The sequence below is a fragment of the Pelobates fuscus genome, chromosome 10 (genome assembly GCF_036172605.1).
Source record: "Pelobates fuscus isolate aPelFus1 chromosome 10, aPelFus1.pri, whole genome shotgun sequence".
Classification (NCBI taxonomy): Eukaryota; Metazoa; Chordata; class Amphibia; order Anura; family Pelobatidae; genus Pelobates; species Pelobates fuscus.
Window position 1 is genome coordinate 147,989,494 of NC_086326.1, and position 24,543 is coordinate 148,014,036.

Below are 24,543 nucleotides of genomic sequence, written 5' to 3' on the forward strand. Positions count from 1 at the left end.
GCAGTTAGTACAGAGCGGCAGGAAGCTGGGCAGTCAGTACAGAGTAGCAGGGTGCTGGGCAGTCAGTACAGAGCGGCGGGAAGCTGGGCGTCAGTACAGAGTGGCATAGTGCTGGGCAGTCAGTACAGAGCGGCAGGAAGCTGGGCAGTCAGTACAGAGTAGCAGGGTGCTGGCAGTCAGTACAGAGAGACTGATTGCTGCAGCTCCCCACAGGGGACGAGGTTCCCCTCTAGCATTCCCATCAAAGGTAAGAAAAGAGAGACTTGTTAAGCACCACTGTCTCTAATGTATATAGGTGTCCATGTGTTTATATAAATGTATGTGTACATAAACATAAGTACATGAATATGAACGTGTGTATGAATGTCGGTATATCTACTTGAAAGAACACCCAAACAATAAGCAAAGTTCATACGTTTTTCAGATCTCTTCACATTGGAGCTCATGAATTCCACTCCTGCTGGGCAGGGTGTGGCGGAACCAACCTCGCCACTATGCACTGGAGAAGCCTGGTTGCTAGCCTCCTGCCCTGCGACTATGGCCCTGGGATGTATTAACCCTTTAAGAACTGTATTCCTGGCCCTTTAATTACTTTGGAGCAGTGTTACAACTTTTAAACTGGCACTTCCGATGCAGTCGAAGTGCCGAAGTCGTCGAAGCCATTTTAACTTATTCGAACGCGGTCAGCGGTGTGTGCAGCCAAATCTATGGAACTGTTTTCGACTACCTAATTGCACGAACACCGCTGACCCGTACCCTTCTTCGACACCGCGGCTGGAGACTAAGTCCCGTTCGAAGATTCGAACGCTTGTTCGAATGGGACCTAGTCATTTTCTCAGTGTAAAATAGACCGACCGCACAGCCCAAATCCATGGAACTGTTTTGGGCATGAAAATGTGCTTGCGGTCGGTCAAAAGTGACATATCTATCTCCCAAACAGCTTTTTGTACGGATAATTGGGTGTAACGGAATGCAATGTATCAGCATACGATATCCGTTGGTACATCTAGGAAATCCACAGTCGGAGTAGAAAGCAAGGCAATATCCCCAATCCTCCCAATAACCGGACGAAACACAGTTTGGGAGTCAACTAACTCGGTTTATTCACAGGCAGCATATTTATACAGTTCCCCATGCAAGGGGTTTCCATACAGTAATTCCAGGGGATTTCTCCCAACATGCACTGTGACTTTCCCAACAGGCATTGCTGCACGAGAAGGATACTCCCACTAAAATGGACGATTAAGTGGATTATCCCCTCGTGCAGCAAAACCGACAATTGACATTAAAATCGGTAATTCACACAATATTCGGTATTTCGGAATAACTGAACGTTCGGTAGATAGCTGGGGTCGGGGCGCACACTTTGGGAGAATACCGCTCCGATCCCAGCTGATTTGACCGAACGCCGCACATAATACAGTTAAACATTAAAGAGGGTTTAAAAGTACCGAATAAGTACGGGACACATAATGTACCGAACGCGGAACTCCCGAACGCTCTAGAAGTCCAGCGGTGTTCGGATCATTGAGTAGCCGTTTTCAGTTCCAGGCTCTCGACGACCGAACACCGCTGCAGAGACAAAGGATCCAAGATGGCCGACCGCCGCATGGTCGGTAGTCGAACGACGGCCACCTAGGAGAGCCCTTAATTACCGATTGCAACAATGTTGCAACCGGGTAATTGGTGCCACACGACCTGTGAATGTGTGGTCTACCTGGGGAGTCCACATTCGTACGGCGAACGGCCAGGATAGCCGTGTTTCGCCGTATGAATGCTTTGTATGCTGGCAGCATACGGCTGTCAGCATGCGAACGGCCATAGGAAAATACATATACAGTTAACGTTACATAGTATAGCTTCAGCCTACGGACAACCTGCAATGAATATAGTCCAGAAGTGGCTAGGTTTGCCACAATGCTCCCCCAGAACCAAGCCGGCATACACAGTCTGATCCCAACGGATCGGCTTGGGGATGTCCGGGAGAGCACTCACAGATCACTTCTCGAGTTCAGTCTGTCTGGATAACCCGTCAGCGTTACCGTTTTGTTTTCCTGGCCGGTAATGGATAGTAAAGTCAAAGGGCTGCAGCGCCAAGCTCCAGCGCAGCAGCCTGGCATTGTCTCCAGACACACGGTTTAGCCACACTAACGGGTTGTGATCTGTGAGTAAGGAGAAAGGTTGTCCGTACAAATATGGCTGTAACTTTTTAAGGGCCCACACCACGGCCAGGCATTCTTTCTCGATGGCGGCGTAGCTCACTTCACGAGGCAGCAACTTGCGGCTTAAATAGGCTACGGGGTGTTCTCCGCCATCGGCTCCCACTTGGCTCAGTACTGCCCCCAATCCAAACATTGAAGCGTCTGTGTGAACAAGAAATCTTTTAGTTGGATCAGGAGCAGTTAACACAGGAGCATTAGTGAGAGCAGTCTTGAGTTGTTGGAATGCCTGCTCGCACTCTGGGGCCCAGACAACCAGTCGGGGAAGGTTCTTCTTCGTCAGGTCGGTTAGGGGTTTGGCCAGGGTGCTATAGTCAGGGACAAACTTTCTGTAATAGCCGGCTGTCCCTAAGAACGCCAGCACCTGGGTCTTAGTCCTGGGGGTAGGCCACTTGGCTACGGCCTCAATCTTGGCTGGCTCGGGCCTCTGCTGCCCACACCCTACACGGTGGCCCAGGTACTGCACCTCGGCCATACCTATGTGGCACTTGCTAGGTTTTAGCGTTAACCCGGCCTCCCCAATGCGATCTAATATCGCCCCTATATGGCGTAGGTGGTCTTCCCAGTTCTGGCTAAACACGGCTATATCGTCTAGATAGGCACAGGCATACTCCTGAAAACCGTCCAGTAGCCGATCTACCATCCGCTGAAAGGTAGCCGGAGCGTTTTTCATCCCGAAAGGCATGACCTTGAACTGGTACAGGCCAAACGGGGTGACAAACGCCGACTTGGGGATGGCGTCATCGGCTAGTGGGATCTGCCAGTACCCCTTACACAAATCAATGGTAGTGAGATACTGGCCCCGTGCCATCTTATCCAACAGCTCGTCTATCCGGGGCATCGGGTAGGCATCAGACACCGTTTTGTCATTTAGCCTCCGGTAGTCAACACAGAATCGGGTGGTGCCATCCTTTTTAGGTACCAGGACTACCGGCGATGCCCAGGGGCTATCGGAGGGTTCGATAACCCCTAGCTGCAACATTTCGTCCAGTTCGGCTTTCATATGGGTCCGGACGGATTCCGGAACCCTATATGGAGCCTGGCGCATAGGTAGCTGTCCTGGGGTCTCTACTCGGTGGGTGGCTAGCGGAGTGTACCCAGGTAAATTGGAGAAGGTAGTCCCCTTGGCTACAATCAGCGCCTGTACCTGGGCACGCTCCTGGGGGCTTAGCCGCTCCCCCAGTTGAACTCCCCGGGAGGGCTCTATCTGTTCCTCGGGTTCTAGTAGGTCGGGTAAAGGTAGATTTTCCTGATCCTCTACGGAGGAGGCACATATGGCCGTTACATCCTCTATCCTCTCATGGTAGGGTTTGAGCATGTTCACGTGGAGCATGCGTCTCTTCCCTACCCCTGAGCAGGGGCCGATCACATAGGTAGTGTCGCATCGCTGCTCCACTACCTGGTATGGGCCTTGCCAGACGGCCTGCAGCTTATCTGTGCGGACGGGCTTTAAGATCAAGACCTTCTGTCCCACCTGAAAGCTGCGGTCCCTGGCTCCTCTATCGTACCAGCGGCGCTGGCGTTGCTGGGCCGCCTGTAGGTTTGTGTGCACAGCCTGAGTCAGCGCCTCCAGACGGTCCCTGAACTCCAGGACGTATGACACGATAGGGGTCTCGTTAGAGGTACTCTCTCCCTCCCAGTGTTCCCTAATCAAGTTCAAGGGTCCTCGCACCCTCCTCCCAAACAGTAGTTCAAACGGGGAGAATCCTGTCGACTCCTGGGGGACCTCTCTATAGGCAAAGAGTAGGTGAGGTAGAAACCTCTCCCAGTCTTTGTGGGTCTCCCCGAACGTCCGAAGCATCTGCTTCAGCGTCCCGTTGAACCGCTCACAAAGCCCATTGGACTGGGGGTGGTAGGCGGAATTAACTATTGGCTTAATGCCACACACCTTCCACATATGTTGGGTAACCTCGGCCGTAAATTGGGTACCTCGGTCCGAGATTATCTCTTGGGGAAAACCTACTCGGGAAAATACCTTCATTAATGCCTCTGCTACGGTCTCAGCGTGGATATTAGAGAGGGCCACGGCTTCGGGGTATCGGGTGGCGTAGTCCACTATAGTTAAGATATACCTTTTGCCGGAGGGACTGGGTTTTGGCAGGGGACCTACGATGTCCACTGCTACTCGGCTGAAGGGTTCTGCTATGATGGGCAGGGGGCATAGCCTGGCTTTGTGGCGATCTCCTCGTTTACCTACACGCTGGCAGACGTCGCAGGAGGTGCAATATTGGCGCACATCCTGAGAGATCCCGGGCCAGAAGAAGGCATGGGTCAAACGGTATCGGGTACGGGTCATCCCTAGGTGTCCGGACAAGGGGATGTCATGAGAAATTCGCAGCAGCTCCTGTCTATACTTCTGGGGTACCACTAGCTGTTTATTAGTTAAGGTGACAGACCCCCCCACATCTTTTGCTGTGACACGGTAGAGCAACTCTCTTTCCCAGATGAACCGCTCCCCCTCTAACCCTGCTTGGTCGGTTTGTGCCCGGTCCCTATATACTTGGAGAGTGGGATCGGTCTGGACTTCGGTCGCAAAGGTAGTCGGGGTATCCCAGGACATGGGGGTCAGTTGGGGAACATGGTCTCTTACCTGAGCCTCCGAGTGCGTTGGTGTAGCCGTGGTGCGAGCCTGTTGCCGGGTGGTTACGGGAAGGGCCTCCTGGTACGGAGTCTGGGGAATAAAAGCGGAAGTCATTTGGCCCAAGTCATTCCCCAGTACAACATCAGCAGGTAAATTCTGCATCAGCCCCACTTCTACGGTCCCCTCTCCCACACCCCAATCCAAATGAACTTTGGCAGTAGGTAGCCGGTATACTGCTCCCCCGGCCACCCGTACTGCCACGGAGCCGCCAGTGTGGGTTGCGCCTGGTACCAAATGTGGTGCAACCAAAGTTAAAGTGGCTCCCGAATCCCGGAGCCCTTGCACCTCCTTTCCCTCCAGGGTCACTAGCTGCCGATGGTGCTGTCGGTTGTCGGTGGCTCGGACTGACATTACTTCGTGCAGTACCCCCAGAGGCTCCTCAATTTGAGCGCTCAGCACGTCTTGGGTGGCGGGTGCTACCTGGTAATGGTGCGCAGCAGCCCTGGGTGCCAAATTTTGTCGCACCTGATTCCAAGCTTGTCGGCTCCGGTTTTGGGTGCACTCTCGAGAAATGTGCCCCCACTGTTTGCAGGTGTGACACTGAATGTTAGCCCTGCCGTTGTATCGGGAGGGGGCTGGTGGAGTATTCAGTGCCGGCCTGTGCAGGGGTACGGTGGGGCTGGTAGGGGTAAAATTATTAGGTGGCCCTGTAATCCGAGGGAGGGCCTTAGTTTGGGCCCCGTGATGTCTCCTGGCATCAAAATGTTGATCCGCCAATTTAGCGGCTTCGGGTAGGGTGAGGGGTTTCCGGTCTCTCACCCATTCTTGTGCCTCTGGGGACAAACCATTAAAAAATTGTTCCAGCAGCATTAACTGCCTCAACTCCTCCATGTTAGTGGCGTTGCTGGCCTGTATCCAGCCTAGCGATGCTTGGTCCAGCTTGTGCGCCCATTCTGCATGAGAATCTTTCTCAGGCTTGCGCAAGCCCCGGAATTTCCGCCGGTATGCCTCTGGGGTAATAGCATACCTCTCCAAGATTGCCCTCTTCACTTTAGGGTAATCCTTACTGTCCTCTCGGGGTACAGCACGGTAGGCTTCAGCTGCCCTACCCGATAATTTGCCTGCCAGCAGCGGCACCCATACTGCGGGCTCCAAATCGTGCAGATCGCACAGCCGCTCAAAGTCCTGCAAATACCCATCAATTTCGTCCTTTTCTTCACAAAACGCTTTAAAGGCGTGATGTGGGACTTTGGGCTTTACCTGTCCGTAGGTGGAGGCAGTAACAGACTCTGCCCTAGGCGGGGTTGCTGGTGTGCTGGTCGCCATCAGATAATCCTGTACATCTGATACCATCACGGTCAGTATTTCCAGCGGTACTGGTTGCGGTAAAAACTCCAACCTGGTTCGCAGCTCTTTTTGGAATGGGGTCTCTTCCTTGGCTGGTGGGGGTGTAGCGCTGCGGGCTCGGTCTTCCTCCATCAGTTCAGCGATCAGCACAGCTTTAGACTTGTTGCTGGCTATCTTACCCCTGGCTTCCAGTAGCTCTTTTAAAGTTTGTCGCTTTAGTATGGTATAATCAATCTCCATACGAATTGCCCTTGCTTTCCTTGTTCGGTCGTTCCAGTTTCCACGAACGCTGCTTTTTCGGCTGTAAGGTTCGGATCCCGTCGCTTGCCACCAATTGTAACGGAATGCAATGTATCAGCATACGATATCCGTTGGTACATCTAGGAAATCCACAGTCGGAGTAGAAAGCAAGGCAATATCCCCAATCCTCCCAATAACCGGACGAAACACAGTTTGGGAGTCAACTAACTCGGTTTATTCACAGGCAGCATATTTATACAGTTCCCCATGCAAGGGGTTTCCATACAGTAATTCCAGGGGATTTCTCCCAACATGCACTGTGACTTTCCCAACAGGCATTGCTGCACGAGAAGGATACTCCCACTAAAATGGACGATTAAGTGGATTATCCCCTCGTGCAGCAAAACCGACAATTGACATTAAAATCGGTAATTCACACAATATTCGGTATTTCGGAATAACTGAACGTTCGGTAGATAGCTGGGGTCGGGGCGCACACTTTGGGAGAATACCGCTCCGATCCCAGCTGATTTGACCGAACGCCGCACATAATACAGTTAAACATTAAAGAGGGTTTAAAAGTACCGAATAAGTACGGGACACATAATGTACCGAACGCGGAACTCCCGAACGCTCTAGAAGTCCAGCGGTGTTCGGATCATTGAGTAGCCGTTTTCAGTTCCAGGCTCTCGACGACCGAACACCGCTGCAGAGACAAAGGATCCAAGATGGCCGACCGCCGCATGGTCGGTAGTCGAACGACGGCCACCTAGGAGAGCCCTTAATTACCGATTGCAACAATGTTGCAACCGGGTAATTGGTGCCACACGACCTGTGAATGTGTGGTCTACCTGGGGAGTCCACATTCGTACGGCGAACGGCCAGGATAGCCGTGTTTCGCCGTATGAATGCTTTGTATGCTGGCAGCATACGGCTGTCAGCATGCGAACGGCCATAGGAAAATACATATACAGTTAACGTTACATAGTATAGCTTCAGCCTACGGACAACCTGCAATGAATATAGTCCAGAAGTGGCTAGGTTTGCCACATTGGGTTACCTCTCAGGCTAAGGGGAGGGAATCTGTGGGATGTAACCATTGTGTGATTGGGTAATGTATACTTGTATGTGGGCGTCTCCCTCGCAGGGGAGAATTGCATAAAAGCAGAGTGTGTGCCATTAAACCTGTCACGACTAGTAATGTGGTCCAGCACGCAGAAACTATGTAAACATATACATAAGTAAGAAAAGGAAAATAACAGGATAGAGCGTAAACCGGACCTTAGAATGGCCGGACTAATACGCTAGAGACAGAGAATGGTCAAAGGGAAAGCCGAGGTCAAGGAAGCCAGAAAATACTCAATACCGATTAAACAAGCCAAGTCAGGGAAACCAGAGATCAGAATAACCAGGGAAACGCCAAGGATCAGGATACCAGGAAATCAGAAACACAGAATTAGCACTTTCAGGAAACCAGGAAACTGAAACCACGACATGGCAAAGTAATGGGGAAAGCTAGGGGTTTAAATACCCCTCTCTAGGCTATGATTGGTCAGAGGGCGACCTCTGACCCCAAAACGTGCGTGTGCGTTGACGTCGTGACGTCACGCACACGTTGGTATAATTTTCGGGGGCGGAGCTACGCTTAGGCGCGACCACGTGGTCGGCGCCATGTTTGATTCGGGCGTGATGCCCGGAAGAACGGAAGGAGCGGTTCCCGGCTCGCCGACGAGCAGGTAAGCTCGTGTTGTCGGCGTGGCCGTGCCGGTCGGGCACGGCCGTGAGGCTCGGCGGGCCGGTAACCGCAACAGTACCCCCCACTCGAAGACCGCGCACCGGGCGGGAAGGACCCGGCTTAAGAGGAAAGCGGTTGTGAAATGACCGGATAAGACGGGGCGCATGGACCCGGTCAGCAGGAACCCAACAACGTTCCTCGGGACCATAACCCTTCCAGTCAACGAGATAGGACAAGACACCTCTGGATAATTTGGAGTCCATGATAGAATGGACTTCGTATTCTTCTTGATCACCCACCACCAAGGGCGGAGGAGGAGTGGATAACCTGGTGTAGCGATTGCAAGTAAGGGGCTTGAGCAGAGACACATGGAAAGTATTTGCAATTCTCATATGAGCCGGAAGTGCCAAAGAATAGGTCACTGGATTAATACGTTGGGTAACTCGAAAGGGACCTATGTACCGAGGGGCAAATTTCATGGACGGGACCTTAAGCTTGATATGTTTTGTGGAGAGCCACACCCTGTCACCTGGAAGATATACAGGATTAGCGCCCCGTTTTTTGTCAGCTTGGGCCTTTGCTCGTAATGAAGCTTTCTGCAGAGCTGAATGGACGGAATCCCAGGTATCACGAATTGATTCCAAACGGGTGTTCAAGGCAGGAATTTCCGTGTCTGAGAATTCAGAAGGAAAAACAGCGGGGTGATAACCCTGATTTACAAAGAATGGACTGTGATTAGAAGATTCATGAGTGGCGTTGTTCCTGGCGAACTCAGCCATGGGTAAGAGCTCACACCAGTTAGACTGATTGGCATTTATAAAGCAACGCAAATAGGCTTCTAGAGACTGATTCGCCCTCTCTGCTGCTCCATTAGTTTGAGGGTGATATGCCGACGAAAAGGAGAGTTCAATGCCTAATTGCTTACAAAAGGAACGCCAAAACCTAGAAACAAACTGGGTACCTCTGTCAGATACTATGCTTTTAGGTACACCGTGCAACCGAAAGATCTCTCTCAAGAATATTTGAACTAGATCTTGAGCAGATGGTAATTTTTTAAGGGGGACAAAATGTGCCATCTTTGTGAACCTATCGATAACCATAAGGACTGTATTAAACCCGTTTGAACTGGGTAGATCCACAATGAAATCCATGGCTAAGTGGGTCCAAGGAGCACTGGGTATGGGCAGTGGTTGTAAGAGTCCAGGAGGCGATCTAGGAGGAACTTTAGAAACGGCACATATTTGACATGCCCCAACATATTCTTTGATATCATTTCTAAGAGCAGGCCACCAAAACCTCCGGGAGATGGCAGAGAGGGTTTTGTGAACTCCAGGATGGCCTGCTGTGAGGTTGTCATGGAACAAATCTAGTACCTTCTTTCTAAACTGAGGTGACACATACAGTTTGTCCGGAGGTTTTCCCACAGGTGCCTGAGTTTGATCCGCTATTATGGCACAGAAGAGTGGAGAAGACACTTCGGTAACTGTAGTGGCAATGAGGCATTCAGGAGGTATAATAGGATATATCACCTGTTCCGGAGCTTCATCTGTCTCAAACTGCCTAGAAAGTGCATCTGCCTTGGTGTTTTTAGTACCAGGCCTGTACGTAATTATGAAATTGAATCGGGAGAGGAACAATGACCATCTAGCCTGACGAGAGGACAGTCTCTTAGCGTCCCCGATATAAGCCAAATTCTTATGATCAGTAAAGATCAAAAGTGGCTCTTTGGAACCTTCCAAGAGATGCCTCCATTCCTTAAGGGCAAGTACAATGGCCAAAAGTTCCCTATTCCCTATGTCATAATTCTTCTCTGCAGGTGTGAGTTTGCGAGAGTAAAATCCACAAGGATGTAAAGGTGTATCAGGACTTTCTCTTTGAGACAGAATGGCTCCAACTCCTGTCTCTGATGCATCCACCTCTAGGATAAATGGTTTGGTTGGATCAGGATGGGTCAGGACAGGTGCTGAGGAAAATAAAGATTTTAACAGTTCAAATGCCTCTCTTGCTTCTTTGGGCCAAGATGTACAATTTGCTCCTTTTTTGGTTAAATTAGTTATAGGGGAAATCACGGAGGAAAAACCCTTTATGAATTTGCGGTAGTAATTCGCAAAACCTATAAAGCGTTGAGTGGCTTTAAGGCCCTTGGGTAATGGCCACTGTAAGACTGCCTCCAGTTTACGGGGATCCATCTGGAAACCAGACGGAGATATAACGTATCCAAGGAATTGTATCTCCGTTTGGTCAAACTGGCATTTTTCCAGTTTACAGTAAAGGCCGTTCTGTAACAGGGTTTTCAGTACAATTCTCACATGTTCGTGATGTGTCTCTAGGTCTGGGGAATAGATGAGAATGTCGTCCAAGTACACTAGAACGAACATGTGAAGGTACTCTCTTAGGACATCGTTAATAAAATCCTGGAATACCGCTGGAGCGTTACATAATCCAAACGGCATAACCAGGTATTCGTAATGTCCCATTCTGGTGTTAAATGCGGTCATCCATTCGTGACCGTCCTTAATCCTGACTAGATTGTATGCGCTTCGGAGATCGAGCTTGGTAAAGACTCGAGCTCCCCTCAATCTGTCAAACAGCTCTGATATAAGGGGAATAGGGTAGGCATTTTTTATGGTAATCCTATTCAAACCCCTATAATCAATACAAGGGCGTAGGTCTCCTTTTTTAGAGACAAAGAAGAATCCAGCCCCGGCTGGTGAGGAGGACCTACGGATATGACCCTTTCTGAGAGCATCTTTAATATATTCCTCCAAACAAAGATTTTCCTGGGGGGACAAGGCATAGACTCCTCCCTTGGGAGGCATAGTCCCTGGTAATAAGTTTATGGTACAGTCATAAGGTCTATGAGGAGGTAACCCTTCTGACTGGACCTTGTTAAATACCTCTTTCAAATCCATATACTGCGGTGGAATTTGTGTGGTCAAGGGAGGTGCAACAGGAACATTAATGGTACCAATAGGTTGTGGGATTTGCTTAAAGCAAACACCTTTGCATCTCTCACCCCAACTCACAATCTCTCCTTCAATCCAATCCAAACGTGGATTGTGTTTCAGGAGCCAAGGGAAACCGAGTATTATCTGAACTTTAGGTGAAGATATGATTTGAAAGGTCATTTCTTCAGAGTGGAGAATGCCCACTGAAACAGTGATTGGCAGAGTTTTGTGTGTGATGAAAGGCTGGGTAAGAGGCCTTCCATCAATGGCCTCGACTGCTATCGGTTTCTCTTTATGTCTTAAGGGCAGGAGATGTTTTGCAGAGAATTCTTTGTCTAGGAAATTCTCCGCTGCCCCAGAGTCAATCATAGCCTCACACTGAACAGTAGTGTTCTTGAAAGATAAGGTTACTTTGACAAGGAAACGGTTCTTAGTCAATTTAGGGGACATATACATCACACCTAAGGTCGGTCCCCGTACGTGCCTTAGGTGTGCAAGTTTTCCGGCCGAACCGGGCATGACGATCTTAGATGTCCCTTCTTGCCACAATACATACATAACCCCTCGTTACGTCTGTGTTGTCTCTCTGCCTCAGTGAGTTTAGCGCTACCCAATTGCATGGGTTCAGGTTCTGGAAGAGGCGTTTGGCTACTCACCACTGGGTTAGAGAAACGAGGAGCTATGGACAAATTAGAACGTCTGTTACGTTGTTTGTTTTTCTCTCTCTCTCTGAGCCGGTTATCAATGTCTATCATGTAGGCAATAAACTCATTAAGATTAACCGGAAGGTCTCTAGCTGCAGTCTCATCTTGTATACTCTCAGCTAGACCCTCAGAGAAAGCAGCCACCAGACCACTATTGGTCCAATCAACCTCAGACGCTAATGTCCTGAACTCTATTGCATAATCGGCTACAGAACGACTGCCTTGCTTGATTCTCATAAGGGCTTTGGCAGCGTTCTTCTCCCTGCCTTTAGGTTCAAACGTAGCCTTAAAGGCCGTAAGAAAAGTATTGTAATCACGGGCTACTGCGTCACCACTTTCCCATAAGGGGTTAGCCCAGGTCAAAGCTTTTCCAGTTAATTGGTTCATCAGATAGCCTATTTTAGATCTATCTGTTGGGAATGAACCTGGGGAGGCCTCAAAGTGGTATTCAATTTGGTTTAAAAAACCTCTGAATTCCTTAGAATCACCTCCATAGCGAGGGGGCGGAGACAAGGTTATGGACGGTGGTTTATGTGGTACGGGAACCACTACAGGTGGCGGAACCACAGGTGGTACCGGAGGGACCTCTAAATAGGCAGTCCTCTGGAGCAAGGTCTGAAATGCCTGGGCAAATTGGTCTAACCTGTGGTCCATATCCTCCACCCTACTCTCACATGCGATCATATGCTTGCATAGTTCTGCAGGATCCATGGCCATGTCGTAATGTCACGACTAGTAATGTGGTCCAGCACGCAGAAACTATGTAAACATATACATAAGTAAGAAAAGGAAAATAACAGGATAGAGCGTAAACCGGACCTTAGAATGGCCGGACTAATACGCTAGAGACAGAGAATGGTCAAAGGGAAAGCCGAGGTCAAGGAAGCCAGAAAATACTCAATACCGATTAAACAAGCCAAGTCAGGGAAACCAGAGATCAGAATAACCAGGGAAACGCCAAGGATCAGGATACCAGGAAATCAGAAACACAGAATAAGCACTTTCAGGAAACCAGGAAACTGAAACCACGACATGGCAAAGTAATGGGGAAAGCTAGGGGTTTAAATACCCCTCTCTAGGCTATGATTGGTCAGAGGGCGACCTCTGACCCCAAAACGTGCGTGTGCGTTGACGTCGTGACGTCACGCACACGTTGGTATAATTTTCGGGGGCGGAGCTACGCTTAGGCGCGACCACGTGGTCGGCGCCATGTTTGATTCGGGCGTGATGCCCGGAAGAACGGAAGGAGCGGTTCCCGGCTCGCCGACGAGCAGGTAAGCTCGTGTTGTCGGCGTGGCCGTGCCGGTCGGGCACGGCCGTGAGGCTCGGCGGGCCGGTAACCGCAACAAAACCTCAGTTCTACTTTACCCTCAATTTGGAGTGCCGTCTCTTATTGGGGGAATCTGCTACAAGGGATTGCTATGCTAGCCATACTCCCTTGCTATATCACTTCTAAGCTCTTGTAAGAGCTTGTTCCTGTTCTGCTACCTGAAGGAGTCTACGGTGGTTATGGTGTCTGCTGGAGTGCTTGGAGTCCTCAGGAAGCGCTAGGAGCATCTTTCAACGGAGGTACCCAGTCGGGGTGCCCGTCGATACGTTACACAGGGTTTCCAAACACAGTATGAGAGAATGCAGACATGGTGACCATGCAGGCCCAAGAAGTTCTACTCACCTGAGTACCTTCTTCATTTCTCAGTGTCGCAATCACCTTTTCTTCAACTCCAGGAACCGTAGTGTATATTATAGGAAAATGTGAGAGCTTTCAGTAACCATTTTACACATTATGAAACAATTACACTATTCTCATACAAACACTCAAGGCTAACCTATGCAAGGACGATAAATGGTTACAATGCTTGGAGGTTCCCACCTTATTGAATGGGGCATTACCATGAATGTGACCTCCGCAATATGAGGAACAGACTTAGTTGTTATCACTAAGCCGCTTCCTGGTGGGAGGGAAAACCAAAACAAACAATCCAAAATAGAATGGTTTCACCTGAGCTGGGGTAAGTGGAGGTGTGGCAAACCTAGCCACTTTAGATTGTACTGTTATAGGTCTAAAGGTTGTCATCGAAAAGCTGATACAATTCGGTTAATGTATGTCTTCATTTATAACTGTAATAGAGAGCCAAAAGCCGCTAGAATTCATATGGTAGTTTCACGAACAGTGACTTTACACACTGTTCGTAAAACGAATAAAGTACCGAATGGGAGCCCACACACAGGGGGTCGTGTGGCTCCCATTAACTGATTGCAACATTGTAGCAATTGGCGGTTAATTGATTTCCCGGGTGGCCGTCATTCGGCTATGGACCACGAGGCGGCGGCCATCTTGGATCTTCCTTTTGCCCAGCGGTATTTGGCCGTCGAGTGACTGGAACTAAAATCGGCTACTCGACGGCACGAACACCGCTGGACTTCCAGGCCGTTCAGGAGCGCCGGTCTTTCGGTATTTGTTACTCATTATGTATTCGGTACTTTTAGGATGAAAGTATAGTAAAGTGTGTTTCGTGCAGCGTTCGGTTATTTATGCTGGGATCTGAGCGGTACTCACACAAAGTGTGCGCTCAGACCCCAGCTATCTCCCGAACGGTCATTCGGTTTAATAGCACGAATAATGTTAACGTTATAGATTTTTGTGTAAAAATCCGGTTCTGCTGTACTTAGGAATTATCCACTTAAGAGTAATGAGCGGAGGGGACGTCATGACGTGCTGACGGCGGGCGTGACGGAAGAGGAGGGGCGGAGGACTCTGAGGAGCATGGCGAGATACACCACGCTGCTATGAACGCCTAAACTTACCACACGAGACACCAAAGTTTTCCGGGCCGTGCCTGCCTCACAATACACAAACAAGGCTACGCAGGTTTATTACTCGCTGCATCACCGGCTTCCGAACTGCATGCTGACGATATCGCCTGGATACCCACTAATGCCTAAGTCAATTTTCTGGCTAACATCAAGTTACAACCACTTGCAAATTCCAACGCTGCAGGAAATAGGAAATAGGAAGACGGAACCTCAGATAAGTTTACTACTTCAAAACAATTCCAGATAAAATCTATATTATTAATTATAAAGTTATATATTGAATTACTATTTTTTCTCTAACAACATATGGAAAATTGAAAAGGTTATAAAAGGTTATATACTCATATCAATTGAAGACAGCTAATTGACAGCTAATTGATGTACAATTATATTTGATAACTGCATTATCTTTATTGCTTAACTGGAAAACTTCACACTTAAATCACCTGCTATCCCGTTCACTAAAAATTGACAACAAGGGCCGGTCAATTAACCAGTGACCGCATTTAAGGCCTCAAGAAACGCCTATGTTATCAAAGTAAAAAGGCTATATATTTATACTAAATGAAGACTACTAATTGATGCATATTTATATCTTATAACTGCACTCTCTCTATTGCCTAAGGGGAAACCTCAGACTTATAATACCTGCCACCTCAATGAAACTGATAACAAGGGCTGGCTAACTAAGTAGTGACTTTAGTAAGGCCTCAAGAAAAGCCCAATACAACAAATTAAGAAAGCTATATGCGCATATTGAATGAAGACACCCAGCTGATACATAGTAACATTTTATAACTGCATTGTCCTTTTTGGCTAAGTGGAAAACTTCAGATTTAAAATCTCTGCTATTTTATTGAGGCTGACAATAAGGGCCGGTAAACCAAGTAGTGATTTCTCGATGGCCTCAAGAAAAACCTAATGACAACAAAATTAAAAAGGTCATATATTTAAAGGCTATATACTCACTAATTGCTAATTGATGCATATCTCTATTTTTTCGGCATTATTCTTATTGCCTTAGTGGAAAATTAGAGACTTAAAATCCCCGTCATCTTATTTATACTGTTAACAAAGGCCGGTTAACTAAGCAGTGATTGCATCTAAGGTCTCAAGAAAAGTCCACGTCAACAAGTAAAAAGGTTACATACTCAAACTAAAGGAAGATTCCCACTTGCGGCATAATTATATTTTCCAACTACACTATCCTCATTGCCTAAGTGGAAAACTCGAGACGTTAAATATTACCTAGTTGATTAAAACCGTCACAAGGGCCGGTCAACTAAGTAGTGACTTCATCATGGCCTCAAGAAAAACCCAAGACAACAAAACCGCCGGAAAGAAGGATAAAAAAGACTTACATCAAGACAGATCAATGTCTACATATTTTTCCCCACATCAGCAGAAAGATAATACAAAAAATAATATACACAACCTGGAGGAATCACTGAATAATGTGGGAAACACTACGATTGAAGATTATAAAGAAAATAAGGATTTGATCACAGCTTCACAACTACAAGATCGCCTAAGCGCTAACCTGTCTGAAATTAAGAACATATTAAAAATAAGTATTGCTGAAATTAAATTCGAAATTAAACAGGAAATCCACGTACTTATGGCAAGATTCCAAAACTTTGAAGAACAAATAGTCAAAATTGATTCTCATATTCATTCTCTCAGAGACGAAAATAAACAAATGAATCAAAAAATTCAAGAACTGGAGCTGAAAGTAAACGACATGGAAGATAGAAGTAGACGCAATAATCTGAGGTTCAGAAACTTTCCAGAAACAGGACCGCAGGAAAATTTAAAACAGATTTTATACCAATATTTTCAAGCCATGAATATACCCATCTGTGAATCTGATAATACTATACAACGATGTCATAGGATGTTCAAGCCCCAAGCAATACAGACAGACATACCTAGAGACATTATCGTTTCTTTTATTTCATCGGAATTTAAGGATAAAGTACTTCGGCTTGCAAGATCAAATCCCACAACTACCGGTCAATTTGGGAAGATCCAGGTTTATCAAGACCTATCATTCGCGACCAGAATGAAAAGAAAATCTTTCTATCCTTCTACACAAATTCTCAGAAAATTGGACATTAGATATAAATGGCTATTTCCAGTAAAAATAGCCTTCACTTTTGAAGGCATTAGGGAGACATTTGATTCGAATATAAAACTTATACAATGGTTAAAACTAAAGAATCTGACAACAGAATAGGAATATATAGTGCCTCGTTGGGGGCTTAGGACGTTCCTTTCTTCTTTTTTTTTTTTTTCTCCTCGACAATTCTTCTTGTTAAAGACATCATAGAAATTACACATGTATACACACTACACAAGTTAGGATAAATCTTATTATTCTCTTCACTGTTGATCGATGTAGCGACACTCTTAACACTTTGTAACCCCACACTTATACTTAGGGTAATTTTTTCCGATTTATTAATAAGTGTAAGACTTATACACTATTTACACATTGACATCTCTAATTTTATATAGATTTGGCTAACACATGGAATATAAAAAATATATCCATTACTTGAGATAAACACTAAAATATCGTTTAAAAAAGGAAAATGGGAAGGAAGGAGAGATAGAGAAATGGGAAAGGATCACTACTACTTCACAATTTTATCCCTATATTGAGGATATTCTCTCATGGTCTATTATCACTGTATGATAATATATGCTACGCACATATTCTTACTTTAAAGTCTTCTGATAACCCTGATAATACACACTTATAAATCACAAATTCAATTCTCAGAGGATATATATTATACTACCCTTTAAAAATAATCATTTAATTTATTTTTTTTATTTATAAGGTTATTATCTATTTTTAAATATCGAGTGAATTTTTTTTTTTCTCTTTCTCCTCTCAGATCCCTCCCCCCTCTATATGTAGTTTTGCTACATTTACTCCGGAGACCCTATGGGCTCCATAGGATGGGGTAGAAATTTCTACCTAAGGTATGTAATATTTCCGGATGGGGTCAGACCTTTATCGGCCTGCCCTTCCCGAAAATTAGGAATGAATGGATGTGCGTATGTTAATCAGACTGACACGATAGATCACCTAAACACTAAACAATACTATCTTTGAGAGTATTGAGTTCTAATGTGCAGGGTTTAAACACGAATAATAAGAGGAATAGGCTATATCATTCTTTAATTCAAGATAAAATTCAAATAGCCTTTATTCAAGAGTCTCATTGGCTTAAAAATTCTAGACAAAGGAATTATCCACTTAACAGGATATTCTAGTAGGAGTATCCCTCTCGTACAGCAGTGCATGGTGGGAGAAATGTCCTGCATGTTCAATTCCCCATGTAGTCATCTACTGTATAACCCCTGTAAAGTGATTAAGGAAACCCCTTGCATGGGGAACCACATAAATACTGGAGCTTGTGAATAAAATCGTCAGTTGACTCCCAGAACTGTGTTTCATCCGGTTACTGGGGGATTTGGGATATTGCCTTCATTTTTAGTGCTTTACTTGGATTACTTTCTTTTACCAGCGGAGATATTGGGATTTGATATTGCAGCTCTGCTACAGGAGGTATAAATTGATTCAGTTCACATCAGGCTAAATAGGTACAAATATCTCCCTATTACGAACAAATATGGGTCAGGAGGCACATAACATCAAATCATGTTAAATAAAACCCCTGATGCCACTTTGTACGGAGGAGTACACTATACAGGTGCAATCCCAAGTTGCTGTTTGTGCTAAATTAAATGGCTTGTGTTGTAGCACTAAAACATGGGACTTGTTATCCACAAACACATACAAATATTAGTGAATGCTAAATTCCAATTTTAAACATTACAAGAATATTTTCCAAAATATAAGTACCCTAATATTTTTTAAATAAATGTAGTTCCATCCTAATATATGGTTCTCAATTTATTTATTTTGAGGGTGTGTGTTTTATAGAACGGTTATAAGAAAATATCCAATTCCACCTTTGTAGTAACCTATCAAACTCTTTTTACTACCTACAATTGTGTGGTGTCTATCATCTATGCTCGATATTCAGGCCATCGTGTAACCTTCAGAGATCCAAGGGAGCAAGACATGTGCACACTTTCCTCCACTCTCCCACGTTGATGCCAAAGAACAAATAACAGAGAAGCAAAGAAAGTTAAACACCAGTCATTTTGGCTTTGTTTGTTCTGGTTTTTTTTTGCACAGAATTCAACACCTCAAGTGCACACTCTTGCCATCTCATAGGCTGCCACTTCATATAGATTTTTTGTGTGCAGACTACATAATAATCTCGTTGGGAAAATGATACCTGCTCAACCTTTTGCATACCCATGTATCGGATCACTGAAAGAAGAAAAGAGCTACTTAAAGGACACTTACTGAATTATATGATAAAAGCATATGCAGGCAGACAATGTCTTATACATTGTCCTTACTGTAAATAATTATTTCATCTTCAGCTGCTAGAATCTCCTTACCACATATCTCAGTGAATGACCCCCACAGTAAAGTACTGTTAACACAGGGCGACAGAGAGCCGTGTTTATTTGAATAATATTTACCCTAAACTCTATATTGCTAAGGTAAACACATGCAACTGTTCTACCATGCTTCTCAACTAAAATCTTCCATTCTCCTTTTTAATTTTGCAGCCCACCACTACTCCCCCAGTTTGATATCGTTATAAACTGTTCTAAATTTTATGTAATCTAGAGCAGTGTTCCCCAACCCCCGGGCCGCGGACCGGTACCGGTCCGTGGATCAAACGGTACCGGGCCGCCCAGGGGTGTGCGAGCCTGCCGGCTCATGCAGGGCTGGCATTGCCCAAGTGCCAGCCCTGCAATGTGCCTGCGGACCGGAGGGGAGATCAGAGATCTCCCTCCCCGGTCCGCAGGCACTGTGCTGACAGCCGGCAGGGGAGGGAATGAGAGAGGACCCGGAAGCTCTTACCTGCAGCTCCTCCGGGTCCTCCTCTAGCGAGATTTGGAGCGTTGCCGCGGTAACCACGGCAACGCTCCAAATCTCGCGAGAGTGAACTCTAGCCCTGTAACTGGGCTAGAGTTCACCTCACCACCACCGGACCACCAGGGATTCCCCACCGGACCACCAGGGACTCCCCACCGGACCACCAGGGACTCCCCACCGGACCACCAGGGACTAAGAAATGTCCCCCCTCCTCCCAGTAAAGGTAAGAAGGGAGGGGGGACATGAATATATTAATTTTAATTAAATAGATAAAAAAAAGCCTTCCTACCCTCCTTACCCCCCATACACACACTGCCCCACAAACACTGCCCCATACACACACTACACACACAGCCCCACAAACACTGCCCCCATACACACACTACACACACTGCCCCACAAACACTACACACATTGCCCCATACACACTACCCCCATAGACACACTGCACACACTGCCCCACAAACACTGCCCCCATACACACACTACACACACTGCCCCATGGACACACTGCACACACTGCCCCACAAACACTGCCCCCATACACACACTACACACACTGCCCCCATAGACACACTGCACACACTGCCCCACAAACACTGCCCCCATACACACACTACACACACTGCCCCCATAGACACACTGCACACACTGCCCCACAAACACTGCCCCCATACACACACTACACACACTGCCCCCATAGACACACTGCACACACTGCCCCACAAACACTGCCCCCATACACACACTACACACACTGCCCCATAGACACACTGCCCCCATACACACACTACACACACTGCCCCCATAGACACACTGCACACACTGCCCCACAAACACTGCCCCCATACACACACTGCCCCATAGACACACTGCCCCCATACACACACTACACACACTGCCCCCATAGACACACTGCACACACTGCCCCACAAACACTGCCCCCATACACACACTACACACACTGCCCCCATAGACACACTGCACACACTGCCCCACAAACACTGCCCCCATACACACACTACACACACTGCCCCCATAGACACACTGCACACACTGCCCCACAAACACTGCCCCCATACACACACTGCCCCATAGACACACTGCCCCCATACACACACTACACACACTGCCCCCATAGACACACTGCACACACTGCCCCACAAACACTGCCCCCATACACACACTGCCCCATAGACACACTGCCCCCATACACACACTACACACACTGCCCCCATAGACACACTGCACACACTGCCCCACAAACACTGCCCCCATACACACACTACACACACTGCCCCGCAAACACTGCCCCCATAGACACACTGCACACACTGCCTCACAAACACTGCCCCATACACACACTACACACACTGCCCCACAAACACTGCCCCCCATACACACACCGCAACTCTCACACACACTGCCACCCTCACATACACACTGCACCGCTCACACACACATACACACCATTTTGAGTCTGTCTTTATGTGACTGTGTTTGTGATTTTCTGACTATGTATGTGTCTGCGTGTTTTTTTTAATATATGTGACTGTTTTTTTTTGTCTTATTAAATTAAAACAAGCGGGCCACGGAAAAATTATCAAACGTTTACCGGTCCGCGGCGATAAAAAGGTTGGGGAGCACTGATCTAGAGTAACAGTTGCATTTGTATTGCCCAACTGCCACCCCGATGTAGCTTTGTGTGATGCAATTATAGATTTACTGGATGTCAGAGCCAGTGTAATAGTAAAAAACATTTATTGAACAGGTTCTCCTATGTGAATCATCTGATGTGAAATGAGCTTTGATTTATCTGTAAAAAATGCCCCGCATTCATAACAGAAAAATAATTTCTCTCCTGCATGACTCTTTAAATGTGCATTAAGACTTGAGAGCCAACGGAAGCATTTTCCACATTTGGAACAAGAAAAAGGCTTCTCTCCCGTATGACTCCTCATATGAATATACAGACTAGGCAACCAACTAAAACATTTCCCACAGACAGAACAAGAAAATGGTTTCTCTCCTGTGTGAACCCTCTGATGCCTATTAAGAGAGGATTTTTCACTGAAACATTTCCCACATTCAGAACATGAAAATGGTTTCTCTCCTGTGTGACTCCTCAGATGTGACTTTAGAGTACTCTGTAATTTGAAATACTTTCCACAAACAGTACAAGAAAAAGTCTGTTTTTTGGCATGAATGAGTTGATGCTGAAGGAGATATTTTCTCTTAAAAAAGCATTTCCCACATTCGGAGCAGGACAGTGATTTATCTTCTTGGTAAGTCCTGTGAGGTTGGAGAAGATGCGATTTCTGATTAAAACATGAATGTCCAATGAAATCTGCTTCACTTGTGAAATTTATCCCACATTCAGAACAAGACAGTTTATTTCCTTTAGGTTGATTCTGATGTTTATTTAGATCCAAATTGGAAGCGGACATCTCACAATCTCCAAAGCTATTATAGATCTTATCCATTGTGTATTTTCTTTGGTGTAGTACTTTCATGTTCTTCCCTTGTTGTGTGCTACCACTGGCAATGTTATGGACATCAATACAATAAGTATGGGGCTGAATGTCTGCCAGATTTCCTTCTTCCCAGAAGGCAGATTCCTCCTTAATCCGAGGAGACTGATATGTTCTCTGTGTATGTTCAGGGAGAATATACATGTCAGTATCTGTGAGAGTTCCTTCCTCCCATGAGGCTGGTTCCTCCTTAATATGAGCAGGTGGATATTCTGTCTGTGTATGTTCTTTAGGTGTATAAAGGTCCACATCAGGGAAATATCCTTCTTCACGTGAGGTTGATTTCTTCTCAAGACAAGAAGAATATTCTGTATGTGCGTGTTTTGTTTTTTCATAACGATCACAGTCTGGAAGATTTCCTTCTTCACAGGAGTCTGGTTTTTCTTCAATACAAGTAGACAGATATTCACTCTGTGTATGTTCTGTGGGTGGGTAAATGTCAGTGTCGGAGAGATTTCCTGGTTCAGAGGTGGCTGATTCTTTCTTAATATGACTAGATGGATATTCGGTCTGTTTAGGTTCCTTGTGTGAGCATGTTTTGCCATCCCTTAATGTCCTTTCTTCATATAATTCATCATCATGTTTCACAGCTTTACTCTTGATTGTGTTTAGTACATTTCTTTTCTGATTATTTGTAACGTTATTATCATTGGTTGTACAATTAGGTGAAGAAACAGGAGTGTGAAATTTACCAACTTCAGCTGTCACAGGACCATCTAAAAAAAAATCAAATGGAGAGATAGAATGGGTTCTTAATGCATACTAAGAGTTGGATAACACACGCACCGTTCACCTCCCAATACGGACTTTGGAAAGTACAACTAAGAACACACTAATGTACGTAGATATAGGAACAAATACTTCCTGCATTATTCACTAAAGTGTGAGCCTTGAGGAACTTCTAGTAAATCAAACCTAATTTCAAATCTCCAGTCAAAATAGTCATCATGAAAACAGTCAATCAAGAAACTATTTAGAGATATAATCGAATTTTAAATGATCTGAAATTTAATAAATATCCCTGTTGAAGCTCATGCTCCAGTTAAATAATGCAGGATGATTTTAGAAGAACACACTGCACACTTTGAGGGGGTTTGCACACTTCCGAGGGGTCATACTATGTATCCCCTTATAATCTTTGATTTATTATCCCAATAATCTGGAGGAGTTACTTTATCCATCCTATCATACCAATTAAAGGGTTACTCCAACCTTTTTTTACCATTATATTTTTATTTTTATAATGTCTTATTGAACATTTGGTCCTCCCACATTTTATTAAAAGGAACACAAACATCATGTATTCCTGATCCTATATTGTTAAAACCATCATCTAGCTCCCCTGGCACCCCTAAATATAGTAAAAATCATACCTTTATGCCAGTCTGCTGCTACTGGCTCTTCCCCTGATCTGTCTGCTTGGCTGACATCATCACAAGTGATTCTCTCAGCCAATCACAGATCAGGGACAGAGCCAGCACTAGCCAAACACAGCCCTGGCCAATCAGCATCTCCTCATAGAGATGCATTGGATCAATGTATCTCGATGAGGAATGTTCAGTGGATCCATGCAGAGGGTGGATACACTGGATGGCAGTACTGCACAGTGTGCAGCACTGCCCCAGGAAGTACCTCTACTAGCCATCTGAGGAGTGGCCAATGGAGGCGTCCTTAGGCTGTAATGTAAACACTGCATTTTCTCTGATAAGACCGTGTTTACAGCAAAAAGCCTGAAGGGAATGATTCTACTCACCAGAACTAATTCAATAAGCTGCAGTTGTTCTGGTGATTATAGTGCCCCTTCAAAGTGGCTCTGTCACCTCCAACATACCTTTCTCCTATTGTTCTCTTCCACTTTCAGAATATGTACTTCTTTGCTTCATTTCTGTCTTTTCTTTTTAAAACGAAGTAGGGACTACTTTCCTTTACCTATTTTTCCTACGTCTGACAAATGTTTTCAAAGGGTGGAGTTTAAGGCAAGCTCCACTTCCTTTGTTACAGTGACAAGATGGCCAAGAACGTGGAGCTTGCTGTAAATTCCACGCTTTGTCCAGATTTGACAGGAAGCAGTCCCTACTTTGTCTTGGGTTTTAAAGAGAAATCTATCAGAAATTAAGAAAGGAAGTACAGATTCTGAGAGGAACAGAAGGCACCCAAACCACTTCATTGAGATCTGGGCCTATGTGCCTAGAGAGTTCCTTTAACTGATCTTCCTTTAACATCACTCCATCTTGGTTACTTGCTTCCATGCAGACGGTTTGCCTGGCAAGGCTTCAGTACATTCATTCATTTAAAACCTTGATATCATGAGTGGTTTAAGCGCAAGCAAGGCCGGTGGTAACTCTAGATGAAAGTTGGGGCTCTCAGCAAACATTTAGCAGCCCAAAGCTGTAAAGAATTCAATGGAGGCCCCATTCATTCTTTGTATAAAAGACAAACCTTTGAAATA

At 46.0% G+C, this 24,543-nt stretch overlaps 1 protein-coding gene across 3 annotated transcripts in view; it reads right to left on the reverse strand.

The window, feature by feature from the left end:
• Nucleotides 1–21,289: 21,289 nt before the first annotated feature.
• LOC134575201 (oocyte zinc finger protein XlCOF22-like) overlaps nucleotides 21,290–24,543 on the reverse strand; it is a 106,844-nt gene continuing 103,590 nt past the window's right edge. For all 3 annotated transcript variants that reach the window (XM_063434446.1, XM_063434447.1, XM_063434448.1), the window contains exon 5: nucleotides 21,290–22,810. In XM_063434446.1, the coding sequence (XP_063290516.1) occupies nucleotides 21,324–22,810 (1,487 nt within the window). In that variant the 3' untranslated portion in view covers nucleotides 21,290–21,323. The remainder of the gene's footprint in view (nucleotides 22,811–24,543) is intronic.